This window comes from Sus scrofa, chromosome 9, assembly GCF_000003025.6.
Source record: "Sus scrofa isolate TJ Tabasco breed Duroc chromosome 9, Sscrofa11.1, whole genome shotgun sequence".
NCBI lineage: Eukaryota > Metazoa > Chordata > Mammalia > Artiodactyla > Suidae > Sus > Sus scrofa.
Window position 1 is genome coordinate 93,660,362 of NC_010451.4, and position 12,768 is coordinate 93,673,129.

General features: G+C 39.5%; 1 protein-coding gene across 2 annotated transcripts in view; it reads left to right on the top strand.

Moving 5' to 3' along the window:
• The window catches only part of KIAA1324L (KIAA1324 like), a 183,894-nt gene that overhangs the window by 119,516 nt on the left and 51,610 nt on the right, over positions 1–12,768 (top strand). For both annotated transcript variants that reach the window (XM_003130217.5, XM_021063469.1), the window contains exons 5-8: positions 1,349–1,435; positions 4,183–4,288; positions 5,589–5,741; positions 6,354–6,442. In XM_003130217.5, coding sequence (XP_003130265.3) covers positions 1,349–1,435; positions 4,183–4,288; positions 5,589–5,741; positions 6,354–6,442 — 435 coding nt within the window. The remainder of the gene's footprint in view (positions 1–1,348; positions 1,436–4,182; positions 4,289–5,588; positions 5,742–6,353; positions 6,443–12,768) is intronic.

Consider the following 12,768-nt stretch of genomic DNA (forward strand, 5'->3'; position numbering starts at 1 on the left):
TAATAGTTAGTGGAAAGGAAATGTCTGAAAACTGAAAGATGCACTTGTACCTGTGACCATTATATAATTGAAAGCAATGCAGTTTTTAATTTTCAGAGTCCAGGAATTTCTGTCCTTTTTTTTTTAATGATTAAACTGAAACCCAGAGAGAGTAAGTGATCAGACCAAGGTTATACCTTTACTAGTGACGTTTAGACTGCATAGCAGAACTCAGGTCTCCAGAATAGCAGTAAGATGTCACAGTCACACCTGATGTCTGATTTCAGCTGGAAAAAAAGCTTTTAGCTTATCCATACATTGACCACCAAAGGTATTTTTAGGGTCCATATCTGTTTAAAAATGGCTCATTGCTTCCAGTAGGATTGTCATTATGCTTTTAATATAAACATGACAGTTAAATTCTCTTAAAACAAATACCCTCAGTAGCTGGTATTCTCTCGTATTTGGATGTTAAAAGGATCTATTTTCTAGTTAGTGAATCTTTAGGAAATAGCTCTTATGGAGAAGGTTTTAATGTTGTTTTTAAAACTGGTCAGGAGGAGGGAAGAAGTGAAAAAATGATCTTTAAAAGAGAGAACTAGCCATTTTGGCAGAAGTATAGATGATGAGATGTTTTTTTTAACCCTACTCTGTTGTCAACTCTTGTGTAAGACTATAAAGGTTGCCTAATTTTTGATGTCTATGTATTCTTCGTACACTTAGAAAAGTATATCCCAACCCCTGGGTATTTTGGAAGAATTGTCTGGAAAGCACAAAGGTGTTTGGTACTAAAGATAGCAGTTGTCTTCATTTGAATTGGCATGGAAGGTCATTAATATTTACCTCCAAATACAAATTGGGGGCTTTTGACTTTGGCTGCAGCCACTTACCTACACATTTGGATTAAGTCCTGGGGAACAGAGAACAAAGGAGATTTCATTATTTGTTAGTTAAAACGAATAAATTTTTGTAAATATAAGCTTTATTTTTATACTATTGGTCCTGCATGGTGACTACAAGCTCTTAGATTTCTGTAGTGACGTTTTTCTCCTTTACGTGAATTTTCAGTGTTAACTGCCCTCTCCTCCTCTGTCTCCCACGCTCCTGCTTGCCTGCCTCCCCCACTTATTAATGGGGCTAGGCTTTTTATTACAGTAATGAGGATGGTTTACTTAGAACTACTCACTCATATGCCATTGTCACTTAGGCTCTGGAGGTCTTGGTGTGTTTACTTGTTGAGAATTACTCATGACCATTGTTGGGGTACGCATCGAAAAAAGCTATGGCAGTCTGTCCAGTGCTGAATAACAAATTTAATTAAAGCCATCATTCAAGAAGCTTTACTGGGGCCCTTGTGTTTACTTCACAGATTCAAAATGATCAGTGCCAGGAGATGGACACCACCGCTGACAAGTGGGTAAAACTCACAGACAATGGAGAATGGGGCTCTCATTCTGTAAGTCTCTCTGTTCTTCTCCTGTCCCATCACCCCCATTTTTCTCCTTCCTTTTCCCAACCATTTTTTTAGAAGTTTGTTTTAAGGAAAAAAAAATCCAAATTCTTTCTTAATTTAGATATTTATAGCCAGGGAAGAAATTGCCTCTAAACTCCATGGACTCAGGCTCTTTCCTGTATTGTTTTCCTGCCTTTCTGTTTTTCTTTTGGTTCCTCTCCCCTCTCTTCACCCTCACTCTCCAGCCTTTCGAAGAGGCATTAACAAGAAATAAGTCCATTCAAAGCTAACATACGTACCTCTGAGTATATAAGTTTACAGATGTCCCCATCCCTAGGCAAGAGCCATCAGGGACTCTTGGCCTTGGAAGGGTCCTTGGTTTCCTTTCATCCGGCTTCCTCTGCAGTCTCCCCAGCAAGTGACTTTCAAGCTTGTCTTGTTGGGGCTGTGCTGACTCCATTGTTGGACAGCTCTGCATGTTACAAAATTCATCTGTGTCTGGAGCTAAAATCTACCTTCTATCTATATACCACCTGTTGCTCAAAACACTGTCCTTTCTGGTTGTGTCTCATAAAGTAATTACCTCTTTCTCTAAGGACAGCTCTCAGTGCTTGAAGGGAATTATCAGGTAGCACAGCCTCTGAGTCTGCTACTGTTTGAGACCCTTTCCCTTTGGAGTGAGACATGGATTTAAAATATAACTCTGCTGTAGAGTAGTTTTTGTTTTTGTTTTTTTTTTTTTTTCTTTTTGCCATTTCTTGGGCCACTCCCGCGGCATATGGAGGTACCTAGGCTAGGGGTCTAATCGGAGCTGTAGCCACCAGCCTACGCCAGAGCCACAGCAACGTGGGATCTGAGCCGCGTCTGCAACCTACACCACAGCTCATGGCAACGCCGGATCCTTAACCCACTGAGCAAGGGCAGGGATCGAACCCACAACCTCATGGTTCCTAGTCGGATTCATTAACCACTGCGCCACTACGGGAACTCCAATTAGTTGTGTTTCTTAAGGCAGTGGGCTTTCTCTCTTTGAGTCTGATAGTTCATGTGAGAAACAAGACCAGTCATGCAGAGGTAAATGAGATGACACCTGGGGAGGGCCTGGTGTGGTGCCTGCAGACTGAACTCTGTTTCAATTAGTGACTACCCATCCTTGCCTTTGTGTTGTAGCAGATACCTTATCCTTGAGTGATTAATGTAATATACGCTCTCAGAGAAATGTTTTGATCTGTATGCCTGGGAGTGGTATTCGTACCACTAAAGATCCATTCACCTAAGCATTCAGTGTGCTGGGCTTTTAAGGTACCAGTAACCCGAGGCAACAAATGTCCTTTATTTACTTGTAAAGACTTAACACTAGAGGCAAGCACTTAGTGCACTACTCCTGTGAGTGTCTGGCAGGGTAAAGTGGTAGGATATGATTTAATTTCATACTGCTTGAATTTGGCCAGCTGGAGACTGCACAGAACAGTAAGGGCGGCTAGCAAGAAAGCAGGCACCCTTAGCATTAGTTTCCTTGACTGAATCAACATGAAATTTATCGTCAAAATCGTTCGATTTATAAATATGAAACTGTTCTGGTGGTAAAGGAAGGGAGTGTTAGACTTAGAAGTATTTAAGGTGTGGAGTTGTAGAATTAAATCAGGTAATTCTGTAAGAGCAGTCCTATTTTTGTTGCTGATGTAGTGTTGGTTGTGATGATTGTTGTACACCTATAAATGTAATAAAATTCATTTAGTAATTAAAAAAATAAAAATAAAAAAATTTTAAGAGGAAGCGAACTCATTCTGTTGCCTTTTTGTTTTTCTGAGCCCAAAGATCTATTTATGAGTAGTGGCAGCCAATAAATATGTAACTGGAATAAGTGTCTTTGAGTCTCTAAAATGAGTCCTTTTTTTTTTTTTTTTTTTTTTTTTTTTTTAGGGCTGCACCTGTGGCATATGGAGGTTCCCAGGCTAGGGGTCTAAATCAGAGCTACAGCTGCTGACCTACACCAGAGCCACAGCAACGCCAGATCCGAGCCATGTCTGCAACCTACACCACAGCTCACGGCAACGCTGGATCCTTAACCCCCTGAGTGAGGACAGGGATCAAACCCACAACCTCATGGTTCCTAGTTGGATTCGTTTCTGCTGTGCCATGATGGGAACTCCAAATGAGTCCCTTTTAAATACAAACCAAGACTTGATACAAATGGTTTGAAAATCATTTTATTTTTTTTTTGATCAGGCTTGAAGAATTTTTTTCCTTCTTCATTACTATGTTTTTGGGGTTGGAAACTATTTTTCAAGAAAATGTGAATTTAAGCAGAAGTTAGTTCTCAGTTAACAGTAGATATAGGAGTTCCTTTCGTGGCTCAGTTGTTAACGAATCTGACAAGTAACCATGAGGACACAGGTTCAATCCCTGGCCTTTCTCAGTGGGTTAAGGATCCGGCATTGCCGTGAGCTGTGGTATAGGTCACAGACATGGCTTGATCCCATGTTACTATGGCTGTGGCATAGGCCAGCAACTGTAGCTCCGATTTGACCCCTAGCCTGGGAACTTCCATATGCTGCACGTATGGCCCTAAAAAGCAAAAAAACAAAAAAACCCCCCAAACCCCCCAAAAAACCAAACAGTAGATGTGGGTTCCAAATAATGGTATTTCATTATAATGCATTGAAAACTGTGTAAGGGATTTCCTTTTAGGTATGGTTGGAAGTAGCATGGTTTATCTGACCTTGAGCATCTTGTGTTTCTCTTTACAGGTAATGTTGAAATCAGGCACAAACATACTGTACTGGAGAACTACAGGCATCCTTATGGGTTCTAAAGCAGTCAAGCCAGTGCTGGTAAAAAATATCACAATTGAAGGTATTTCACAGCAGTCTGCTTTAGTAGTCACCTGTCACATTTTATCGTTAGTTAACAGAGTTCCTGGTGTGGTGCAGCAGAAACGAATTTGACTAGTATCCATGAAGATGCAGGTTCAATCCCTGGCCTCCCTCAGTGGGTTAAAGATCTGGTGTTGTGGTGAGCTGTGGTGTAGCTCACAGAAGTGGCTTGGATCCCGCGATACTGTGGCTGTGGTATAGGCTGGCAGCTATAGCTCCAGTTTAGACCCCTAGCCTGAGAACTTCCATATGCCGCGAGTACGGCCCTAAAAACCAAAAAAAATAAAAAGAAAAAAAAGAAAAAAATATAGTTAACATCTAGATTACATTGTTGGTTTCACTGGTTCAGTGGTATGTGAGACAGAAATTAATATGTTCAGTGTCATCTGGGTCTAAAGATGCTGGTTTTATTCCTGGCAAGTTGATTGGGTTTTTTCCCTATCCTTAAACTATATGAAAAAGTAAACATAATGACAGTTGGAGGTGTCCTTAAATAAAAATAATCTATAAGAGCTTATTATTTGCTCGAGAAATCTCTGTTGTGTCAGGCATAGTGCTTTCCCTGGTCACTGCTGTTTCCATAAACATAACAGTGAAATAAACATCTTTCAGCCTGTCTCCTATACCTTCTGCCTCTCTAACCGGCTGGGCCCTTCTGGCTCAGGAGAGTGGCCAGAAAACCCTGGCATGGCTCATTCTCATTTAGGGCTACTTTTAATTAAAGTAATGATTCTCCTTTATTAAAGCTTGGCTTACATTTTAATATGTTCTCTGTGTATTTGTTCCTGTGATGCTAACTCATTAGTGTAGGGACATCTTCTGGCCAAGGCTGGAATTACAAAGCAGAAGAAAAGTTGAGCATTTCCTAGGGTCCCTCAAGTCTTGTCTGTGACATAGGGAGCCGTGGAGAAAAAGGGATCAGGTTGCCACAAAGATGAGACACTGGTAGGAAATTGTAGGGGACCTTAGCGTTTATCCCACTTCTGACTAGTGGAGCTGTCTTTTGACAGATGAGTTTATACACAGACTGTATACCTTGAGCAGATCTGAATCTCTTGTTGAAGTTTTTGCTCTACTTACTGTGTTTCATCTGGTATCCATCCCAGTTCTTGCACAGAGTAAATGCCTTTTTGGTGTTGAGTTAATGGAACATCAAAGACCTGGGCTAAGCTTACTGTTCATATTTCTCTCACACTTGTGGTAGAGGCAGCAGAAATGTACTGATGTGCTTGTTGCTCTTGGGTCCTCTCTCCCATGCTCTGTTTTTTGTTATCACACAGGGGTGGCGTACACCTCAGAATGCTTTCCGTGCAAGCCAGGTACCTTCAGTGACAAACCAGGTTCCTTCATCTGCCAGGTTTGTCCCAGAAACACCTATTCTGAGAAAGGAGCCAAAGAATGCATCAAGTGTGATGAGGACTCCCAGTTTTCAGGTAAGACAGGTATCCAGTTTATACTCTTTGTTCTTTTCTTTCAAAATTTATGTTGGTGGAGAGTATAGAGTCATAAGCCAGAAGTCACACATAAAATGTGATGGAAACAGTGGGCCCAAAATAAAAGTGCTGAAGTGCATCAGTACTGAATGGATCAAAATCAAACCTCTTATTACCCCTTTCTTCAGGGCTTTTCCCTTGGTCTGTAATGTTTTCTGTTCCACACCCCAGAGGTAACTGTTTTGGATATGTTTATATTCATCTAAAAAAGGTCGTATTTTACTTTCAGATGATTCGTTGGCATGGAGATGTACTTAGAGACTTTTAAGTTGTTCCAAACTTACAGTGTTCACTGATAGTGGAAGAAATCTAATATTCTCTTGGAAAAACTATTACCTGCTCCTTGGGTATCATGGAAATATTTATTGCTGTAGGAAAAATATGAATGCGGGCTTTTCCTTTCTTTAGGCCTACGCTAGTTCTATCTAAACTCTTTTGGTGAGGTTATTTTTGCTTTTCATCTGTCTGCTTTTTTATTTTTTGGTTTTCTTTTTTGCCTGTTTTTCGAGTCACAGAGTAAATGACTCATTTCTGAAATGCGTTGTGTTGCAGAAGAGGGATCCAGCGAATGTACAGAGCGCCCTCCCTGTACCATGAAAGACTATTTCCAGATCCACACTCCATGTGATGAAGAAGGAAAGGTACAGGCCATGTTCAGTCATCTCCATCCCACATTGTTCCACCCCTCTTCCCTATTTAAGCAGACTTGAATTTATGCATGAGAGAGCTAGATGAGCAGATTTATAGTACATGTGTGTAGGTAGCACAGAGGAAATTTTTAAAGATTTTATTGACATATAGTTGATTTACCATGTTGCGTTAATTTCTGATGTACAGCCAAGTGACTCAGCTATATATATATATATATATATATATATATATATATATATATATATATATATATACACACATCCATTCCCTTATAGGTTATCACACAACATTGAGTAGATTTCCCTGTGCTGTACACAGTTCTCCGTTGACTATTCATTCCACAGCACAGAAGAAATTGAAGAATTTAAGCCCCGAAGCCTGTCTTCCTGGCTTTGATGTTCACATCTACTGTGTATTAGTGCTGTGGGCAAGTTATTTGCTCTCAGTCTCAGTTTTTCCATCTGTAAAATGAGGTTATATCAGGACCTACTTCATAAGGCTACCATGAGAATACACGAGATACTGAATTTAAGGTTCCTAGCTGAGTGCCTGGCATATAGTGAGTACTCAATAAATTACTGCTGTTTTTAACAGTTACATACATATTTTTTCAGAAGTAATAATATCAAGAGAAGCACAGCCTTATTAACATATGTACAGTGATTCACGGGATAGAAATAGCATGTAACTTCTTTTTAATTATTTGTTTACTCAGTAGGTTTGGTCAGTAAAAGCTATGCAGCCATAGGCTGATTCAGTTATGGCAGATTGCTGTGTAATTGCATTTAGAAAATGCAAAGTAATTACCATATAAAGGGCACTTAGCCAGAGGAAAAATGCAACATGAACTCTACAGTTGACCTACCATTGTCTTAATTAAAGAGTTAGCCCTCCTAGCCTCTGTCAGTAAGAGCAAGCATGACTAAAGTGGCTTTGATGAAGCATTCTTTGTATATACTGCATCTTTGAAACAATGGTATTTGATTTCTTGACCAGATTTGAGAAATACACATAGATCTCAGTATTACTTTCTTTTCTTAATTTTGTGTCCTTACATTCTAATCTATAATTTTTATATTTACATGATCATCAATCCTACCCTTAGTCTTTAAATTTTTTTGGGGGGGGGGATTTTTAGTTTTGAGTACTTAAGACCAAGTATATTCTAGTATTCACAGTAGAGCAAGTACTTACTAACTCAGAATAAATCAAAGGAAAGCCAGTTTAAATTAGTGGAAAATATCAATGATCAGAAGTATATCTATTAATAAGAACAGTTACTCTAATAGCTTTTAACTGACTAGCAGTTATGAAGTAAGAAGTTGATGGCTCTACTCTAATAGCCAAATAAGGGCTATTTCTGTTTAGAAAGTATGTATAGAGAACCATTAAGGTAGAATGAAAGTAAGTGAAATAATGTTTCTTAAGCTAAACTTTTCTTAGCTAAACTTGACTTCCTAATAAATAAGGCAAATTAAACTTAGTTTATTCTATGTAATAATCATTATCTCAGCCTTACTGAAGCTTAAGTGAATGAGATCTAATATACAAATAAGTCTCATTTTTGCTATAATGAACATGTTGAAAAGTCATGTTTTTATCATGTCAGTGAGTGGTTTATTACATCAATGAATAGAATGACAAAATCTAATTGACCTGGGCCTAAAGAAGTAAAGCCATAAATTAATGATAGAATATGCATGTACACGCACATATGTGCACATATACCCACCTATAGGCATGTAATGTACACACATTCACACAAATTATGTTTTTCTCTTGTCTGGGTGAACTCTGAACTTGTTCTTGGTATAGAACAAAAGAGGGTACCAGCACTCTGTAAACTCAGTGATTCTTTAAAACCTGATTTCAGACTTACTTCAAAAGAAAGTAAGTAACTTCCAGCTTCAGAGATGAACAGAAAGCAATGGGAACTTAATTAAATAACAAGAGATAGTGAAGAAGTATAACTTATACATAGGAATTTGAATTTTTCTATTTTTGTTTGTTCCAACATTTTCATTTGTTCTGATTTCATCTTTGAAAAGATCACTTATTCTTGCTTGGAGTAGCTTGGTGATTTGCTGGTGGCTAGGTGATGTTTCCCAGGTCGTTCAGAGACTGTGTTTTGGCTCCGTCCTGTTGTACTCTCCGTGATCTTATTTCCCTCTTACAGGGAGAGGATCATCAAGGGAAGTGACTCTTGAAGTATATGGACTTTGAACATTGTAATCGATATGATACAGAAATGTTTGCATTTTTGAAGCTAAGTTATTTGATTGCTTCCTGCCTATAGGGGGCAGTTTTAAGGAAAAAATTAATTGGTACCTTGAACCATCCTCATTCTGATTAAGAGACTCTCATTCACATCATGAAGAATGTGGAATGCCTACTCATTCACTCCTTTATTCCATGAATCCTTACTGGTTATATACAGCGTGCTGAGAGCAGAGCTAAGTACGGTCAGGCAGGAGAAGGTCTGTGTCTCTGTAGACTGTAGATCAATGATTGTGCATCATTGGCGGTAGATTCCTGTCCCAGAGTTCCTGTTTCAGTAGATCTGGGGCAGATCCTGAGAATGTACATTTCCAAGAAGTTCCCAGGTAATTCTGATTCCTCTGGTCCAGTATCTCAGCTATTTGAGAATTACTGGTCTAGACTTGAGAGGAAGAGACAGTCTGTCAAAGAAAATGATTTACTATTTCCTATTGTGATGAGTGCTATAGCCGGGAAGTCTGAGTGTTTTGAAGATCCGACCAAGCCTGGGAAGACTTTAGAGCTGTATCAAACCTGGGCAAGGGCATGGGGGTGGGGAGAGCATTTCTGGAGGAAAGAACAGGATGGTGAGGACTTGAGGGGGGAGGGAGCCTGAGTGCGACAGGAATGTGGGAGCGTGAGGAGGGAGTTGCAGGAGATGCAACTAATGGCACAGGCTAGTGCCGAATAGGCATGCTTTTGTAGTAGTGAGTTAATTATTTTATGTATGTTTTGTTTTCTAAAGGTTGCTTAGAGCTTACATTTTACATATGTCGAGTGAGGTAACCCATATGTACAAACTCCATACAAGATTCAGAGCTTTAGATTGGAGCCCAGAAGAATGTTGACCAGTGATAGTGGGCAAGCGTTCTTCAAGAGGGGGCATCTTTTAATATTAGCAAGATATTCAGTGGCACCTCATAATTTTATGGGTAAGACAAAATTGTGGACAGATGATTTGGTTAAGTGGAGATAAGGCTAACTAAAGAACTACATGTAAAACATTGGATTTTATAAACGGGTATCAACTAGAAGTGTGGTTGATATTAACTAGGAGTATAATTGATATTAACTAGGAGTGTAGTTGGCATCATGTATTTACCATAGGAATATAAATATAACAAAGTATTTACACATATCCTAACTCATACCAAGAAGAATATGTGTTCAGATGACTTATTTTCATCATTTTATTGAAAAGTTCTCAGCTTGCAGGAAGATTTTAGGGTTAAGTGTATCAAATTATAAATCAATCAACCTGGGTCTGAAAGACTTCAGTGTGTTTCCCTTTCAACAGTGAACTCAAATTAGTAAAATCAGAATTTATTTGTGTCAAAGAAAGTCTCAGAAGTAAAAGTATTTAGAAAAAACAGTAAGTTGCCAAAAAGATTTCTTTTTTTTTTCTTTTCTTTTTTCTTTTTTTTCTTTTTTTTTTTGCCTGTGTCTGTAGCATGTGTGTGGAAGTTCCTGGGCCAGGGGTCAAACCTGCACCACAATAACAGCAACTGGAACCACAGCATTGACAGCGCTGGATCCTTAACCTGCTGAACCACCAGGGAACTCCCCCGAAAAAGATTTCTAAGAGAAGCCAGCTCACCAAATTAAAAAAATGGAGCAGATATTTAATGGGGGGAAAAAAACCTTCCAAGAATGTAAAAATTGCAAATTGGATTTTCATTCAAGCTATTCATGTTTGAAAAACAAGTCTCTCACTTGTTCATCACATCAACAAAGGTTGTCTCATATCTGCATGCAGAAGTCAGCAGGATAAGATTTGTTTTGTAAAGGAGTCAGCAACTTAGAGAAAAGGCTTAGGGATTTACTTATCTTGGGTACCCATAACTTTTTTTGGTCTGTTTTATCACAGGATAAAAGTGTCACCTGCCATGGGATGTGATACATGTTTCCTTGTAATGGTGGCAAAGGTGTCAGTTTTGCTTCTGCACTTGGGGATAATTATAAATTTATGTTAATGGGTTAACTGGGACGGTGACAGGCTGGTCAGGAGTCTCTTGACTCACGTGACTGCGAAGTCATTATAGAGCAAACACCTTTATGAATTCTTTCTCTTGTTCTTCTCACTATATGCTTGGTTCAGTTTGATTTCCTTCTCATGTAGCTTCTTTACAGAGGTGCCAGGTAGCCACGGACATCTCCAAGCAAGCCCTGTCATCCTCACAGTTTTGGATCACAGGAGGGCTGACCAAAGTTTCAGAAAAGACTGATCAGCCTTGGTTGAGTCATGTTTTCAAATCTGATGATTTTGTATCTTCTTCATGTATTTCCTTTTGGTATTTAGCAGTTTGTTAACCTGTCTTATTACTGTTAGACTATAACCTCCTCCAGAGCAAACAATTTGTCTTACTAATATTTAAATTTCCTACAAGGCTTTCCTCTACACATAGTAGGTATTAATCAGAATTTCCTGAATAGTAAGCATAAGTATTTGAAGGGAAGTCTTAGAAAAATACTGCTTTCTGTGATATCACAGAAGGCAAAATTTGGGTTATTCAGGCAAATGTAGAGAATATAAATTCCAGTTGTGTGGAATGATGTCCTAACAACTAGAGCTGCCCAGTTCTGGAATGGCATGTTTTGTCAAATAGGAAAGTTCCTGCCAAGGCTAGGAGCGTGCCCAGTGGGGAAGTGTGTTTTTGAAGGAGCCTTCTGGAGAGGAGACATCCAACCATCGAACTTCTTTATCTCAGAGTCTAGGAAGTTGAGGATTCATAGAGAGTTTGCCAGAGTTTTGGTATCAGATGGTCTAGTACTTTTTTTTTTTGTCTTTTTGCCATTTCTTGGGCTGCTTCCACGGCATATGGAGGTTCCCAAGCTAGGGGTCTAATCGGAGCTGTAGCCGCCGGCCTACGCCACAGCCACAGCAATGTGGGATCCCAGCTGCGTCTGTGACCTACACCACAGCTCACAGCAATGCCAGATGCTTAACCCCCTGAGCGAGGCGAGGGATCAAACCCGCAACCTCATGGTTCCTAATCAGATTCATTAACCACTGAGCCACGATGGGAACTCCGGTCTAGTACTTTTTTTTGCCCTTTAATTAACTTCAGCATTACAAGTTACTCTAAATGCTGAATGTCTGTAACACAGTACTTCTAAATTATATTGCAGAAGTAAGATGTAGGGGACATTAAAAGAAATATGGTATAAAGGGTTATGAGTTTTAGATCTGCCTTCCTCTGTGATTTAAACAAGTCGAATTTACTTGGAGCCTGTTTTTTAATTAGAATGATGGGAAAGAAAAACATGGCATTTCTCAGTGACCAGGGATTTCTGATTTTGTTGAAAATAAAAATTCATGATAGTCTTCATTAAAATCTTTTCTTAAAAAAAAGTATTACTGAGATCTAATTCTCATACCATACAGCTCATCCATTTGAAGTGTCGATTCTGTGTTTTTTTAGTATGTCTTATTTTATTTTATTTATTTTTGCTATTTTAGGGCCGTACCTGCGGCGTATGGGGGTTTCCAGGCTAGGGGTCCAGTTGGAGCTACAGCTGCCAGCCTACGACACAGACACAGCCATAGCAACATGGGATCCAAGCTGCGTCTGTGACCTACACCACAGCTCATGGTAATGCCTGATGGTTAACCCACTGAGCAAGGCCAGGGCTCGAACCCGCATCCTTATGGATCCTAGTTATATCCATTAATCGCTGAGCCATGATGAGAACTCCCCTAGTATGTCTGATTTTAGAACATTTTCTTGCCTAATGCCCCAGGTAGAACCTCCAGTTCAACATTAAATCCCCATAGTGTCTTCAACATAATGGAGGAAGAGGACCCAGGCTTTTAAGCATTTAGAAAAAGGACAGGGAAGTAACCACAAGGGAAAACAGAAAAGAGCAGAGGCTTCAGAGGAAAGGCATCCAAGTGAATGCTAATACATAGATGGGTGGGCTGAAGGCACACTCAGAGCAGATGTTCAGCATGACTTTGAAGAGGCTGGGGGTGGGAGGGTCTAACAGAACTTGGCAGAATGGTGTGGTAGTTCTGAGAGAGACACATGACGAGTGCCCCAGAGACTGGCAACTGAAGAAG